Source organism: Serinus canaria, chromosome 19 (genome assembly GCF_022539315.1).
Source record: "Serinus canaria isolate serCan28SL12 chromosome 19, serCan2020, whole genome shotgun sequence".
In the NCBI taxonomy this organism is placed as follows: Eukaryota; Metazoa; Chordata; class Aves; order Passeriformes; family Fringillidae; genus Serinus; species Serinus canaria.
In genome coordinates, this window is record NC_066332.1 from 8,660,055 (window position 1) to 8,677,599 (window position 17,545).

The 17,545-nt window shown below is 48.4% G+C and overlaps 1 protein-coding gene across 1 annotated transcript in view; it reads left to right on the forward strand.

Moving 5' to 3' along the window:
- Window positions 1-17,545, forward strand: part of LOC127060289 (NADH-ubiquinone oxidoreductase chain 5-like) — a 173,982-nt gene that overhangs the window by 142,531 nt on the left and 13,906 nt on the right. Inside the window, exons 2-3 of the mRNA XM_050981970.1 lie at window positions 14,156-14,906; window positions 14,962-15,933. Coding sequence (XP_050837927.1) covers window positions 14,156-14,906; window positions 14,962-15,933 — 1,723 coding nt within the window. The remainder of the gene's footprint in view (window positions 1-14,155; window positions 14,907-14,961; window positions 15,934-17,545) is intronic.

Consider the following 17,545-nt stretch of genomic DNA (forward strand, 5'->3'; position numbering starts at 1 on the left):
TCGATTCAACAATACATCAGACAAGTGTGTTCTGAGCCCAGGAGCCACAGATGCTACCAAGATCTCTACATCAAAGCCCAGATGATTCCCTTCTCAGCACTGGGGTTTCCAGTCAAAGTCAGAATGGACTGGCAATTACTTTGTGTTAGATCTTGGGGACACTGCCCAGAGTCAGAGCTGAATGGCAGGAGAACTGTCTGATGGGTCAGAAGGATGAGCTCACTGACAGCACACATTTCTTTTAGGCTGTTATCAATATCAAAGCCCCTTACTTCTTTTGTGCTGGTTTTAGAAGGAAGAGAGATGCTGCTGCTTTGTTTCACTTCCTTCCATCATTAAATAAGAAATGTCTCTTCCTGACCCATCTCCTGTTAGGAGAAGAAATTTGGTATTTCCCAGCCTTTTTCTCAATGTATAGTTCTGTTGGTCAGCTCACAGAAGCTCCAGTGCTGTCTTTGTAAAATGCTAGGATGGGATCCCTTTCCCCATTATTACCCTCTTTCAGAGCAGAGAAGGAGAGGGCCAGAATCAGTCCTTACTTCAGACACTGGAATTTTAATTACAGTTGACATTTTTCAGACTGGTGCTGAATATTTTCATCAGCTGGAAAATGGCTGTCATCTCCCTACCCCTGGGGACAGGAACACTTTGTGGAAGTTACTCTAAGTGTAACCCAGGCTCCAACCTGCCCTTTGGCTCAGCTTCCACGTGTCCCTGTCTTGGGCTGCCTCTTCCTTCAGAGCTGCCTTGGCTCTCCATTCAGCAGCTGGGGATGGGAATTGCCATCACACCCTGACAAGGATGTAAAGGGATGTAAAGGAGCTGCTTCCTGCTCTGTCTCTGAAGAAGAGAGGGCTGCAGCTTCCTCAGCAAAACTTCACAACTTGGTTGGTTGCCAAACTCAGGAAAGCCAGGGCTTGATTTTCTGTGTTAGGTGGGAGGTTTGCTCTGAGCAGTGGGAGGTGCAGGCTCAGAGTCCTGGTACAGCCCAGTGCTGAACATCTGGACTGAGCAGATGTCCTCAGCAGGCCAAAGTGAGCCACAGGCCTGGTACCCCATGGAGAGGTCAGTGTCTGCCCTGGAAGGCAGGGGCCCCAAAGCACCATTTCTAGGAATCAGATCTGATGCTTTACATTTGACAGCTGCTTCTCACTCCTCACTGAAACCTTGCTGTCCAATATTGGAAATGAATATTCACTCAAAAGAGTGAAGTTGGTGTATGTGCAGGAGGGGAAGCCCTGCAGGGGCTGGCAGAGCTGGGCTGCTGCCCTGTGATGTCCCTGCCCTTGGCTGAGGCACAGCTCCAGTCCCCTCTGCCAGAGCAGGACCCTGCCCTGCCCCTGCAGCACATCCAGCCCCTGGCAGCACCAGGAGCCTTGGGAGAGCCAAGCCCTGGTGGAGTTCTGGGTGCTGAGAATTTACAGCTTCCTCTGCTGACAGGCACTGACCCCCAGGAGAACACTGCATTGACCTGAGGCTTCCAAAACTGAATGACAGAACTGGGATTGTGGGGGTGGAGTTTGAATAGAGGTGTGTAATTCACAGGGTGGGAAACTGAGAGTTTAATGTTTTAGAATATAGCAATATATATGGGGCAAGATGGAGGTTTTACAGTGGTGGCTGGCTGTTTTTCTTCTTCCTTCTTCTCCATGGGTTTGGAAACTTTGAGTGATTAGTTATTGGGTTAAAAGTGAAAATAATTTAGGTGTCATTTCTTAATTGGACAGTTTATCCCTAAAAGACATTGTAAAGAAGGATAGTTAGCCACTTTGTATCTTGTTAGTAGAATGCTGTAGAACTCACAACTTGTAGGACTGTAATACAGAAAAGAAATAATAAACATTTGAGTCTGAACACCAAATACCATCTCAAGTGCTTTGATCCTAACCTAGACAGAGGCAGAAGAGAATCCAAAAGCTGGCATTTAGTGGTGCCCTGAGTGAGGACAAAGGCCCTGCTCTGCAGAGGTTCCTGCTGCTGGGGCTGTGGAAAGGCAGGGGAGGAGCAGGACTGGAGAGAGCTTCTTCCCCTCAGTTCCCAAACTCAGCCTCTCCCACTGCTGGAAGATTTTACCCTCCCCTTCCATGTTGTGGAGAGGTTTTACTCAATGGACCAGAGTTTGTCACTCATGATGACAGTTTAAATTTTCCTTCCCTACTTCAAGGCCAGCAACAAAGCAGGTTGGAGCCTGGGTTACACTTAGAGTAACTTCCACAAAGTGTTCCTGTCCCCAGGGGTAGGGAGATGACAGCCATTTTCCAGCTGATGAAAATATTCAGCACCAGTCTGAAAAATGTCAACTGTAATTAAAATTTGTTTATATTTTCAAGGGTAATATTGCCTATTCTCTTGTTGACAATTGCTGCTTCAAGCTTCTAGGCTTAACCAGATAGGAACAGTTGTCTTTAAATGGCAAGTTTCCCCTTTCCCTTGTCACTGATTTGTGGCTCTGTTTAGGAATGGTTTAATTGCATGCTCCTATTTTTTTCACCCTGTGTTTTTCTAGGCCCCTTTAATAACCAGCATTTACTAAAAATTCAGAGAGCTCAGAAAAAAAAAATCTATTCACTCTATTATTCTTGTAGCAGACACAACCCAAAAGCTCTTTTCTGTGACAGAATCAATAATTGTTTCATCCATGTAAAACAAGCTGCTTTCCACACTCACTCAGTTGAGAAAACAGCAGGCTCTGCTCTGTGGCCCCCAAAGACAACACAAACCTGGTGGGTTTGGTCACAGCTCAGAGAGGGTTTGGGGGGACAGGGCCCTGCTGGGTCCTGTTGGGACCCAGGACATGGCTCTGGCTGCCCTGGAGGACTCCAGACCCTGGCAGGGGCTCAGAGACCTTGGCACAGAGTCAGAAACCCCTGTGCCTTTGAGTTTAGCCCATGGAAACAATCACCAACTTTGGGTGAAGAGTTACAAGCCACAAAGGTTTGAATAGAATGACAGTGAATTTGTCACAGGGTGAAAAGTAGAATTTTGGGGATTTAGAATGGGGGTTCAAGAGGCAAGAGGGAGGAATCTGGGTGTGTCCTGTCCTTCTTCTCCTTCTTCTTGTCCTCCATCTCCTGCAGTGATGGTGACACTTGTGGATTGGTTCAGAGCACAGACAGACTGTCTGACACAGGTGATAGGGATTGGGAAAGTATTGTAACTAAAGCACACACAGTTCTTAGTGTAAAAAGATAACACTGCCCTGAGGGTGTCAGTGTGCTTCAACCCGACCTGCCAGACAGACCTCAGTGGGTCAGAGAAAGAATGGAAGAGATAAGAGAAAATAAACAACCTTGAGAAGCAGAGCTGAGGAATCCCAACTCCAGTCATTTCAATTGCAGGGCTGGGAAAAAGAGACTTTCTAACACCTCGGGGTCATCTCGACCACAGAGACTCTGAGAGGGTGCCAGCAGCTCACACTGGCAGGGCTGACACAGCCACTGAGGCTGGGGCTGAGCCAGTAATCCATCAGAAAATAAAAGGAACATGCTGGACTGAACATTCAGGAGTGTTTGTTTTGGGGTGGCTGGGGCGATGTGACTGCTGGAGGTGTAGTAATCACCTATCCTCTGAACAGAGAGACATGGTTCACCCAGGAAAATCCTGGGAAGCTGTGGGAAACTTAGAGGGAAGAATTCAAACAATTATAATCTCTCTTTCTGTAACCCTTGTTTATAGATATGGCTCTCCAGAGTGTGCTGTTCACAGTCACCAACAGTGTGAGAGGTTTCTACTTTAGGACCAGCCAAGTCTCACCTCAGCAAGTCACATTACAAAGAGACTTGCTACTTTCATTAAACACTTTTGCCTTCTGATCCAGCTGAAGACTGGAGTCTTCTTTTCATCCCTGACTCAACAGCATCACTGGAGGTTTGATGGGGTGTTGTATTTGCTGGGTCCCCCATGGCAGGGAGGAATGATGAACCTGACTCCATGCTCTCAGAAGGCTAATTAGTTACTTTATTATACTATATTGTATTAAAGAATTCTATACTAAACTATACTAAAGAATACAGGAAGGACACTTACAGAGGGCTAAAAAGATAATAATGAAAACTCCTGACTCTCTCCAGAGCCCTGACACAGCCTGGCCCTGACTGGCCAAAGAGTGAAAACAACTCCCAGCAGAATGCACTGGAACAATCACCTGTGGGTGAACAATCCCCAAACACATTCCACATGAGCACAGCACAGGAGAAGCAAATGAGATCAGAATTGTTTTCCTTTTCTCTGAGGCCTCTCAGCTTCCCAGGAGAGAAATCCGGGGCAAAGGGATTTTTCAGAGAACGTGAATGTGACAAAGGGGAGTGTACAGCACACTGGCAGATCCCACAGCCCCCTCTGAGGAGAGGGTTTGTAGGTGATGGAGGGTTTGTGCCATCAGCTGTCTGCCTTTGGGTGAGGCATCGTGTCTGCAGAGTGCTGGATCTAAACAGGCACCCCCAGTTTAGCTTGCAGGGTGGGTAAATCAGCCTGGACACAGCCAGCTGAGGGGGCAGTGAAAGGGTTCTGGAGGCATCCTGGGCAAAAGGCACCTCTTAGGGCAATGCTGTTCAGGAATACACACTACAAATACATCTGTTCTTGAGTGCCACTTCTGCAGAGTGATACCTGAGGGCTTCTTGAGGTTGTGAGAGTCACCACAGGGAACCTGGGGCTTTGCTGAGCTTCTGTTCTCCCTTCCAAAGCTGTTTGGACTTTAGTAGAATTTTTTACAGTGAATCATTTCCTTATAACATCATTAGAGTCTTCCATAATAATTGTTAAATTGTTATTGATTGTGACTTAGTAAATAATCCCATTAAATGAGCCACTAGACAAAACTGATCTTGGCTGAGCTTTGGTGCTGCTCTGTGCCTGTGTCCTGCTTGTGCTGCTGACCAGACTCAGCTGCTAGGCCATGGAAAGCATCTCACTGCCTGCCCTGGTTAGGAAGGCTTGGATCAGTACTCTCCTGAGGCCCTTCTCTCACTAAGGTTCCATCTGTTGTAATTGGTTAGAATTGTTAAAGTACCTCAAATAAGTTAACAAACCACTGTGCACTCTGCTTTCCAGAAAGCACAGAATGGTTTGGAAGAGACCTTAGAAGAGACCTTAGAACCCATCCAGTGCCACCCTCTGCCATGGGCAGGGACACCTTTCACCTTCCACCTTCCATCTTCCATTATCCCAGGCTGCTCCAAGTCCCATCCAGCCTGGCCTTGGGCACTGCCAGGGATCCAGGGGCAGCCCCAGCTGCTCTGAGCACCCTGTGCCAGGGCCTGCCCACCCTGCCAGGGAGGATTGCTTCCCAATATCCCATCTAACCCTGCCTTCTGGCAGTTTAAAGAACCCCCTGGAAGGTGTCCCTACAGTGCAATTGTCTCCACAGTCCACATATTCAGGATGCTACTTCTGTCCTCCCCTCCAGGTGGGTAAGCCAGGCCCAGGCCTTATTTTGGGATATTTCTCATGCATGTCTGTGCATAGAGTGTGATGGGTTTGGGAGCTTGGTTTGCCTTCAGGAAGGGAATCTCTGTCCCCCTCCTTTGGTTGTCTGAGCTGTCTCTAGCAGGTACCAGACAGACCTGGTCCATCTGGTCTAAGAATTTTTACAATCCTTGGTCCCCAGCCTGGCATGGTTTGGTTGGGAAGAGCGGCCAAATGTATGGACACCTCTAAAGCTGCCAGCTGAAAAAAGGAAATGGAACAGCTGGATTGTCTTTGGCCTTCTTCGAGCCAAACTTGAAGAGATTTGGGCTTGTGGAAGGATAGAGCAGCACATGCAGGTGCAGTGGGATTACAAATCCTTCTCCTTGCTCCAGAAGTCCTGCACAGCTGTGATTGGAGTGGCACATGGCCAGCTCCAGCATTCCCCACACCATCCAAAGCCTTCAGGGGCACAAAGCAGCCTTTGCCTGGGCTGTGCTGAGGGACAGCACATGCTTCACTGGGATTTTGCTGGTGCTCAGGCTCTTTGTGGTTCCTGTGTAATCTTGGCCAAATCACCCCCTCAGCCTGTTTTCCATTTGCAGACAGGATTAGCAGTACTTCCCTTTTCTGTTCTGCCTGTGGGCTCAAAAAAAGAAATCACTTCTTTTGCATACAAATCCATGCATTTTGCATGCAGCCCCTGGTACAGTCAGACCTTATCTTACATGAGACATCTGATGTATCAGATTATAAATGATAAACACCCATAACCACAAGGACAAGTTTCCTTGAAGTCTGTGTGCATGCTGATGTGGGTAACAGGGCTGCTCAGGGCTTGCTGAAAGTTCATTTCTACAGTTCCCAGTGGCTCCCACATTATTTCCTCTCTCTCAGTGCTCCTGGTGGGGGGCATCAAACACAAAAAAATATGCAGCCTAAACTGAATAACCTTGTTTCTGCTGATTTCATGTGATCAAGAGATGCCACACTTGCAATTGAGGAGTAAATGAGAGAGACTGTTTTCCTTTGTAAGTGTGTTGTGAGCTTTATTGTTAGATATTAAAGCTGCATTGTGCAAAGTAGCCCATAAATGGCTAATAAAATCAGTGTTTACAGCTTGTAAAGTGTATCAAGTCTCTACCCTGGCTTGCCTAGGGACATTTATATTTGTGTTTGCTGTCTGGGGTTTAAGAACTGCCCATGGTTTTTCCTTTTGGGTCTATTCTAAATGGTGCTGTGGACAAACATCTTTCCCTGTTGACTCAGTTGGGTCCTGTTGAAGCATTGCCAAGAGGAGGAAGAGCAGCAGGAAGGGCAGCAGGAAGGGCAGCAGGAAGAGGAGCAGGAAGGGCAGCAGGAAGGGCAGCAGGAAGGGCAGCAGGAAGAGGCAGCAGGAAGAGGCAGCAGGAAGGGCAGCAGGAAGGGCAGCAGGAAGAGGAGCAGGAAGGGCAGCAGGAAGGGCAGCAGGAAGAGGAGCAGGAAGGGCAGCAGGAAGGGCAGCACAGCTCCTTCCTCAGCATCAGGGTGAGGAGTGGGGCACCCCAGGCTGTGCCACACGGCGTGGAAAGCTCCAGAACAAACGACCAAACTCCTGGGAAGCCCTGAGAGTAAAATGAGCTTACCATACTGCTGTGAGTGTGGGCAGCAGAAACACCAGTTTTATCCTTGGATCTTGCCTTTGCCCCCATTTCCTTCAGTTCTGTCTTCACTCATGGTACACAGATTTTTTTTTTCCTTTTTGATTTTCCTTTTCCTTTTTTTCCTGCTTGATTTTGTTTTTATCTTCCTCATTGGATGTATTATTGGAAAAAGGCTGAGCCTGCAGTCTGCTTTTTATCTGGTGGTTATACTGGAGCTGCATTTATCAGCATTAATCATCTTTCATAATTGTGAACAATTCTAAATGCAAAAATAGATAAACACATGGGGCATTTCTTCTGACCAGTGGTACCTGTGAAAACTCTTTGTTTTCCTCTAACTTTGGAGAAAAGGGTTAGGTGTGTAGGCAGATGAGGTCTTGGACCTAGCAGTGCAAACTTCCAACAGCAAACCTGGCTCAAGTCTGGAGTTCAGGAGCTGTGAAACTGATCTGGTCAGATCTGCTCCTGGGAGGTCCTTTGTCACAGACATATTTTCTGAAATATCCCTTGCTGGGATTTTTCTCCTGAGAAGCTGAGAAGCCTCGGAGGAAAAGAAAAACAATGATTATCTGCTGCTATGGAATGCAGCAGGTGCAGCTTTGACTGGTCCATGTGAGTTGTTTTTACTTGATGACCAACGACAGTCACCTGTGTCGAGGCTGTGAGCAGTCACAAGATTTTATCATCATTCCATTCCTTTCCTTGCTAGCCTTCTGATAAAATCCTTTCTTCTATTCTTTTAGTATAGTTTTAATATATAATTTTCTTTTAATATCATATATATCATAAAATAATAGATCAGCCTCCTGAAACATGGAGTCAAGATTCTCCTCTCTTCCCTCGTGCTGAGACCCCTGTGAACATCATCACAGTCCTTCAGAGGAAACACAAGGAAGCTCTGCTGCAGCAAAAAGTGAACTGCTGACAAGCTTGTCTCCAGATATGTGCAGATGAACAGCTTTTCCACTGGCCAGAAAAGCCCCACATGAAGATATTCAGTGCCTGGAAGCAGAAACTAAACCATCCACATCCCTGAACTGCTCATCCCTGAAATACACTCCCAGGCAGTGCATTCCTGTCAGAGACCATGATCACTGTCCCTGCTCCCAAATGTGCCCACACACTCACTCTGGATGGCAGCCTGAAGCTGGGAGAGGCTTCACAGCTGAGGGTCTTTTCTTTTCACTTACAGACTCTTGTAATGATTAGAACTCTTCTTTGTAAAATTTGTAAAATTTTCAAGCCCTTTTGGACTTGGGGCTTTGATGAAAGCTTTTCCTGCTCTGGGCACTTGCAGCTTTAAACCTCTCTGTTCTTGGTCTGAGAGACCTGCAGGAGCTCAGAGCAATAAAGTGATGGGGCAGAAATTGCCCTTGAGGCACTTTTGTAGCAGGAGAGTTTGAGCTAAATGCTGGGGTGTGACATCACACCCCAGATTGCCAGGAGGCACTTTGAATTTAGTGTGTGAGGCTATCAGATAGACCTGGAATTACTGCATGCTCTTTAATTACAAAATCTGCCTCAAGGTGTGTGTTTCCTTGGCTCTCTGGGATGTGGGCAGGTCTGAGCACACAGCTGAAGCACACATGCTGCCAGCTCATAACAGGTGACCCTGTCCACTGTCTTTGGCCTCATAACAGTTCATTACATTGTCCAGCCTTTTGAGCCAGAGAAAGTGAGATTTATAGGTTGCCTGGGGATAATCATTTCAAGAAGAAAGATCAATGATATGCAAGTCAGTGGAAAGAACAGCAAGTTACAAAATCTGCCTTGTTAGAAGACATCAAACATCTTCATAAACTATTTAAAGGTAGAAATGATCATTAACCTTTGCTGTAGCCAATTACATTCAGAGTGGTCAATGCCATTTTATATGAGTCAAGGTGACAGCACATTAGGGTTTGTAGGGACCTGGGGATGTGTCTTGGTTTGAAAGGACAGGTGTCTGCTAAGGAAGGCAGGAGCCTCCCTTGAAATGGAAAATGGAAACCCCCTCCCTCTGAATTATTATAATTTTGAAATTAAGGGGCTCTCAGGCAAAGATATGGGAAGAGGAATAACAGATCTTTATTAGGAAAATTTAAATTAAAAATTCAATAGTTCAAAAAAAGAGAAAACCCCACTGCCAGAGTCAGACCATGCCCTGGCCCCCTGTGTGTCAGGGTGGTGGCACAGTCCCATCCCAGGGGGGCTCAGGGTGGTGGCACAGTCCCATCCCAGGGGGCTCAGGGTGGTGGCACAGTCCCATCCCAGGGGGCTCAGGGTGGTGGCACAGTCCCATCCCAGGGGGGCTCAGCCCTCCTGCAGTGCCAGCTGTGGCTCTGCTGGAGCAGGGATCCTGCACAAGGGGGGAGTTTTCCTCTGCAGCTCCAGGGCTGCTGGAGATGGGCCTGCTCTCCCTCTGGGAATGCAGGGCAGCAGAAAGCTGCTCCTCTGGGAATGCAGGGGGCAAAGGCTGCTGGGCTGTTCCCAGGGCAGATTGGATCCAGGGAGGAATGCTTGGCTCCTCCCCTGGGCAGAGCATCTCCCCATGGGATGGTGGAATTTGATCAGCCCTGCAGGGACACTCAGTGGCCATGGACAGCAGAGATCTCCTGGAGGGAGGATGGGCTGTGGGAGAGATAAAGAAACCTGCCCAGGAACAGCAGAGAACTGCCCCAGCTCTGACAGAGGGTGACAGAGCACACACCCCCATTTCCAACCTGAGGCAGGATGTTCATGCTTTGAAGTCCCTCTCACCCTGGGTCTGCCCTGGCAGACACACTGGACGAGCAGACTGAACACCACAGTCAGGTGTCCTTGCTCACCTCAGAAGAGCTCTCTGGCCTTGCTTGCAGCTGCATCACTTTGCATCCTCCCCAAACAAAAAGCCATGGATCCTTTTTCTACCTGCTTTAGTTAATTATTACTGGTTTTAATATGATGTGAAAGCATCCCATTTTTCCTGTGGGGGAAATCACAGCCCAGGTTTTTCCTTGCAGAGCCAGGAGAAGAACAGATTGTTCAGGTTTGCCTTGCTCCTTTGAAAGCACCTTGAGCTGCTGATGGCCCCATCCCTCTTTGAGACCCAGCTCTACAGCAATACATCCCTTGGCTGCTTCTCTTTAAATGCTGTAGTCATGCTGCTGCAATTTAAAGTGTGATCTGTTGTTGATAATCTCAACCCTGCCTCTTCTCCTGATGCTGAATCAATGACATTTTTTCCAAGCTGCCTACATCTGGTGTTTTACTGATGGCTGCATGTGGCCCTCTCACTTTAATTACTTCTGCTGTGTCTAGCACTATATGCTCTATAATGTTTCAGAGACTGCTTGCAATTAAAATAAAAAATAAGTAATGCATTGCAGGTTACAAGCCAGTCAGTCTCCTTGCAGCTTTATTCTCTGAGCTGTCCAAGTGGCTCAAAGCCCATGGAGTATTAGCAAAAACCTGGGACACAGGAACAACCAGGAGGATTCCTGGCTTTACAGGCTCCTGAAGGCATCATTTCCTGAACATTGCTTTATTTTTTTCCAGTTCCTTTGCTCTTGAAAGGAAATGTCAGCATCCTTAACTTTCCATCCCCTGGTTTCCAGGGGGCTCAGGGTAATCAGTCTCCTTGCTGGGGAAGGGCTGTGCTTGTACCAAGTGAGCTCAGCTGATGGTTGGGGCACTTCAGTTCTGTAACTGCTCTAACAGCAGGTTGGGAGGGACTAATCAGATGCAGTTTGGAGTATTCTGGCTTTAGATCAACAGAATGCTTAAGCATGTGCTTAATTTTAAGCACTGCAATGGTTTTGCCCATGAAAAACAGGGACAAAATGTCACCCAGCCATCCTGCTGAGTAATCCTAACAATTATTTCTCATTCTTGTTTTTTTTCCTCAGTGCTTCTTTGCCCCCACAAAATCTTTCAGGCATTCTAGAAGAGCGAGCACAGAAAAGCTGAAATGAAACAGCTCATGCAGGGAAGCACAAGCAATGTGGGGAATTTTCATTTAGCAATCCAAGCAGCAGATTTCTGTTATTATAAATACTGGCTGAATTCACTTGTGAAAATATACAACAGTTAATTTGCATGTAAAGTGACAAATTAAAATCTAAAATTCCCCATTTTGTTCCTTGAGTGGAATATAACATGACAAGCTCTGCAAAATGCCTGAGCTCTGCTCCAGTGGCACCCCCAGTCTGGTGGTGCTGCAGCCATCACACTGAACCTGAATGTGACAGAGCTTGGATCAGCACATGGAAACAACTCAACACAAATACTCAGAGGTGTTGGGAGCCTAAAACTCATTTCAGCTGGGTGATTTTTAGCACCTGGTCCCTAGGAACTGGGAACTGGGTTGAAGTACAGCCACTCTTTGCATGAAGATCAGAAAAGTGCCTTCCATCAGTAAGGGAGAGAAGGTTTGTCAATCCCACAGGGTGTAACACCACATGAGGGGCTGCATTTTGTTTTGGCTGAAAGGCAGAACCTGTCTGAGCAGGGGCTGGGTGTTCAAAGGACAGTGAGGCCCTCCCCAGCTTCACCTTCCAGTTTGCAGAAAGAAGAGAGTTGAACACATGCTGATCCATAGGTTTTGTCAACCCTGCAGCCTTTCCTGGTATCTTTTCCAGTTCCTTTATCTCATTTTGTGAACTGGAAATGTCACGGTGGCACAGGGTGTTCCACAGAGGCAGGAGTGGTGGTATCTGCATTTGTGGTAGCTGAAGGAAGGCTGTTCATTGTCACCCTGTTCTTCTAAAGCTCTCCTAAGCCTTCTGATGTTTACATTTTTGTGATGGAGTTTCTCATGCACTTTCATGTAAATAATGATTGGTTTGCATTCCTTTCAGGAGGAGGAGAGAATTGATGGACTGTTGGTTTGACCAGTGTGGTTGGAGAGGTGGCAGTTTCATCCTCCAATCCAGGGTCACTTTTGGAATTCTATAAATATCCAGGTCCTGAAATAAATGTGCCTTTTTTGCCCTGGACATCTCAGCGTGTGAGTGTCATTCATTTTGTGTCAGATTGCGACAGCTCATCAAAGAAACTCAGCAACTCATCCCTGCCTGTGTTCTGCTGTGTGCTGGCACTTCACTGGGAAGGCCATCTCAGACTGGGCTGCAGAACTTTCCCTGTAGAGCTCCCCTCTTTGCCCTGCAGCCATCTCTCTTTGTGCCCCTGCTGTGGAGGCACGGGGCAGTGCCCATCCCTGCTGCAGCACTCAGCTCCCACTGAGGCAGGGCCAGGGCACGGGCAGGTGCCACTGCTCATTTGTTACCCTGGCAAACAGCAGCAGCCCTGCTGACACTTGCATCCAGGAGCACTTTCCTCTGCAGAAATTCACTTAATCTCTCCTGACACTCTTTTGGTGGTTGAAGACAAAAAGCACTAGCTTATTCTCATTCCCAGACACTGATGTAGAGACCTGGAGAATTCAAGTGTTGATCAACTCCTTTGTTTTAAATGATTGCAGGAGAATGTAACAGAGAGTAGTTTTAACAAGGCTAAATGAAACCTAAGTTTTCTGAGTGATGCTGAAGTCTTTTCTTAAGGGACATCAGTGGCAGCTGCTTGCTGCCCTCCAGGGCCTGAGCTGCTGACAGTGGCAGAAAACACAAGTGAGCTCTCTGCTGAACTAAAATCTGCCTTCTCTGGGCTGAGCTTCTTCTTCTCCTGATCCCTGCCCCACTGAATCCAGCAGAAAATATTCCCAGGACATGGGATGAGGTGTCCTGAACTTCCCCTGGAGCAGGAAGAGCTGAGAAACCTCTGCACTGCAGTGTTGGGACCATTGAGGATCAAAATCATGGGCCAAAATCATGGACTAAAATCATGGATCAAAGTCATGGACCAAAATCATGGAGCAAAATCATGGAGCAAAATCATGGAGCAAAATCATGGAGCAAAATCATGGAGCAAAATCATAGATCAAAAGCATGGACCAAAATTGCGGATCAAGATCATGGACCAAAATCATGGACCAAAATCATGGATCAAAGGGAGGAGGGAGTAGCACCTGCCATCCCAAACACAGAACCACCAACACAGACATAACTGTGAACCAAATGCTCCTCCCTAGGACTGCAGGCTGTGCCACACTCCCACTGCAGCCATCTCAAAAAGGAAATCTGTTTTGGGTTTGGTTTGTTGTGTTTTATTCCTGCTCATAGCAAATGGCAGACTAGGCATGGGCAGTGCTCCAGGGAGAAGCCAGGAGCTGATGCTGAAGGAAGGATTCTGGAGGTAGCACACTAACACAACAGTGGTTAATAACATTCTGAGGAAAAGCAGATTTCTGGTGCAGTGTCCAGCATCCAAGGGATTTTCCAGAGCAGGCAGGTGGGCAGAGCAGCAGGGCTGTAAAGGAGGGTGTTTGAGCTCTCCTTCTGCATGCAGGAGAATTTCTTAATTCAGTCTCAGAGAGGAATGTGGAGAGGTTTTTTCCCAACCCTTCCCAAGCCTGTGCTGCAGTTTATCAGGAGGAGACCAAGGGGCTGTAGGCACCTCACCAGCCTTTTTAACCCCTGATTTTCCTCTGCTCTCCACTCAGCCCCTCCTTCCCTGTCCTCCCCAGCAGTGCAGAAAGCTGCCAGCTGGCACAGACACAGCAGGGACATGAACTTTGCACCCAGGGATGTGTGTTCACACCCCACCCTGCTGTCACCCTCAGTGGGCACAGCTGTGACAGCCCTGCCAGCAGCACAGCCAGCTTCTGATCTGAGGGGAGGCACGGGATGCTTCTGTGGGGGAAACCGAAAGGAAACTTGTTAAAAACAAACACTAACCCAAATCTCTCCCCATCCAAAAGAGCAAGATCCTCCAGGCCCTGCTCTGGGGGGACTCACCTGGCTGTTCCAGGTGCTGCCTCTCCAGGCTGAGCTCTCACTGCAAGGACAGAGTGCCACATCTCCCCCACACAGTGATCCATTAATGCTCCTGCTGCCTCCTCAGTGAGACAGAGCTCCAGGAAGAAGGATCTTTTGGTGGCACTATCTGTGCATAAACCCCCTGGAGCAGAGCTGGAGGGAGGCTTCAGCAGAGGAGCCCACAGGCACTGGGCTCTGCCAGGGGAGGAGAGGCAGCAGCTGGCCCAGCTGTATCCAGCTGTTGTTCTGCTGGACCACTATTTCTAAAATCAGAGTTGGTGATTCAGATAAGCATCCTACAGCTCTACCTGTGCATCCTACAGCTTTACCTGTACATCCTACAGCTCTACCTGTGCATCCTACAGCTTTACCTGTGCATCCTACAGCTTTACCTGTACATCCTACAGCTCTACCTGTCCATCCTACAGCTTTACCTGTACATCCTACAGCTTTACCTGTACATCCTACAGCTCTACCTGTGCATCCTACAGCTCTACCTGTACATCCTACAGCTCTACCTGTGCATCCTACAGCTCTACCTGTGCATCCTACAGCTTTACCTGTACATCCTACAGCTCTACCTGTGCATCCTACAGCTTTACCTGTACATCCTACAGCTTTACCTGTACATCCTACAGCTTTACCTGTGCATCCTACAGCTCTACCTGTACATCCTACAGCTCTACCTGAGCATCCTACAGCTTTACCTGTGCATCCTACAGCTCTACCTGTGCATCCTACAGCTTTACCTGTACATCCTACAGCTTTACCTGTGCATCCTACAGCTTTACCTGTACATCCTACAGCTCTACCTGTGCATCCTACAGCTTTACCTGTACATCCTACAGCTCTACCTGTACATCCTACAGCTTTACCTGTGCATCCTACAGCTTTACCTGTACATCCTACAGCTCTACCTGTACATCCTACAGCTTTACCTGTGCATCCTACAGCTCTACCTGTGCATCCTACAGCTCTACCTGTGCATCCTACAGCTCTACCTGTACATCCTACAGCTCTACCTGTACATCCTACAGCTCTACCTGTACATCCTACAGCTTTACCTGTGCATCCTACAGCTCTAACCTGTGCATCCTACAGCTCTACCTGTACATCCTACAGCTTTACCTGTGCATCCTACAGCTTTACCTGTACATCCTACAGCTCTACCTGTACATCCTACAGCTCTACCTGTGCATCCTACAGCTTTACCTGTGCATCCTACAGCTCTACCTGTGCATCCTACAGCTCTACCTGTACATCGTACAGCTTTACCTGTACATCCTACAGCTCTACCTGTACATCCTACAGCTCTACCTGTGCATCCTACAGCTTTACCTGTGCATCCTACAGCTTTACCTGTACATCCTACAACTCTACCTGTGCATCCTACAGCTCTACCTGTACATCCTACAGCTCTACCTGTACATCCTACAGCTCTACCTGTGCATCCTACAGCTCTACCTGTGCATCCTACAGCTTTACCTGTGCATCCTACAGCTCTACCTGTACATCCTACAGCTTTACCTGTGCATCCTACAGCTTTACCTGTACATCCTACAGCTCTACCTGTGCATCCTACAGCTTTACCTGTACATCCTACAGCTCTACCTGTACATCCTACAGCTTTACCTGTGCATCCTACAGCTCTACCTGTGCATCCTACAGCTCTACCTGTACATCCTACAGCTTTACCTGTGCATCCTACAGCTTTACCTGTACATCCTACAGCTCTACCTGTGCATCCTACAGCTCTACCTGTGCATCCTACAGTTTTACCTGTACATCCTACAGCTCTACCTGTGCATCCTACAGCTTTACCTGTGCATCGTACAGCTCTACCTGTGCATCCTACAGCTCTACCTGTACATCCTACAGCTCTACCTGTACATCCTACAGCTCTACCTGTGCATCCTACAGCTTTACCTGTACATCCTACAGCTTTACCTGTGCATCCTACAGCTCTACCTGTGCATCCTACAGCTTACCTGTGCATCCTACAGCTCTACCTGTGCATCCTACAGCTTCCTGTACATCCTGCAGCTCTACCTGTACATCCTACAGCTTACCTGTGCATCCTACAGCTTTACCTGTACATCCTACAGCTCTGCCTGTACATCCTACAGCTTTACCTGTGCATCCTACAGCTCTACCTGTGCATCCTACAGCTTTACCTGCCTTACCAGAGTTGGTGATTCAGATACATCCTACAGCTTTACCTCTGCTGAGAATTCCCCGTGGATGAAGAAGGAGCCCAGGTTTTCTTTTCCTGGTAGAGCAAGCATGTGTTTGTTTCACAAGGGGGTTAGAGAGGGCAAGTGAGGAAGGTGTGTAGGTAAAAAAGAGTAAGTGGCACTCACTCCACTGCCAACCAGCCTGTACAACACTGCTGTTTCAGCCTTTGTTCAAAGAGGAATGATTGTCCAGCACACCCTTTGGTTCTCTGGCAAGAGGGAGAGCCTGGATTCAACCTCACTACAACCTCTCTGCACCAGGGGTTACAGAAGTTCACAGGGTGTGTCAAAGCACAGCCTCAGGCTGCCAAAAACCTGCTGGGCTCTGCGAGGCCCTGGAGCATCCCAGAGGAGACTGAGAGGTGCCGGGCAGGACCTGGATCCTGGCCTGGCTGTGGCACAAACTCAGGGGTTCTGGGGGTGCCCACGTGCCTGCCCGCAGCCCCACTGGAATTAGCCAGGGCAGAGAGCACTGCTGTGGGGTGTAAGGTGTGAGTAACCTCCAGCCATGGCAGAGAGCACTGCTGTGGGGTGTAAGGTGTGAGTAACCTCCAGCCAGGGCAGAGAGCACTGCTGTGGGGTGTAAGGTGTGAGTAACCTCCAGCTCTGATAGAAAGCACTGCTGTGGGGTGTAAGGTGTGAGTAACCTCCAGCCAGGGCAGAGAGCACTGCTGTGGGGTGTAAGGTGTGAGTAACCTCCAGCCAGGGCAGAGAGCACTGCTGTGGTGTGTAAGGTGTGAGTAACCTCCAGTCAGGACAGAGAGCACTGCTGTGGTGTGTAAGGTGTGAGTAACCTCCAGCCAGGGCAGAGAGCACTGCTGTGGGGTGTAAGGTGTGAGTAACCTCCAGCAGTGACAGAGAGCACTGCTGTGGGGTGTAAGGTGTGAGTAACCTCCAGCCAGTGACAGAGAGCACTGCTGTGGTGTGTAAGGTGTGAGTAACCTCCAGCCAGGACAGAGAGCACTGCTGTGGGTGTAAGGTGTGAGTAACCTCCAGCCATGGCAGAGAGCACTGCTGTGGGGTGTAAGGTGTGAGTAACCTCCAGCCAGGGCAGAGAGCACTGCTGTGGGGTGTAAGGTGTGAGTAACCTCCAGCCAGGGCAGAGAGCCCTGCTGTGGTGTGTAAGGTGTGAGTAACCTCCAGCAGTGACAGAGAGCACTGCTGTGGGGTGTAAGGTGTGAGTAACCTCCAGCAGGGACAGAGAGCACTGCTGTGGTGTGTAAGGTGTGAGTAACCTCCAGCCAGGGCAGAGAGCACTGCTGTGGGGTGTAAGGTGTGAGTAACCTCCAGCAGTGACAGAGAGCACTGCTGTGGGGTGTAAGGTGTGAGTAACCTCCAGCCAGGCAGAGAGCACTGCTGTGGTGTGTAAGGTGTGAGTAACCTCCAGCAGTGACAGAGAGCACTGCTGTGGTGTGTAAGGTGTGAGTAA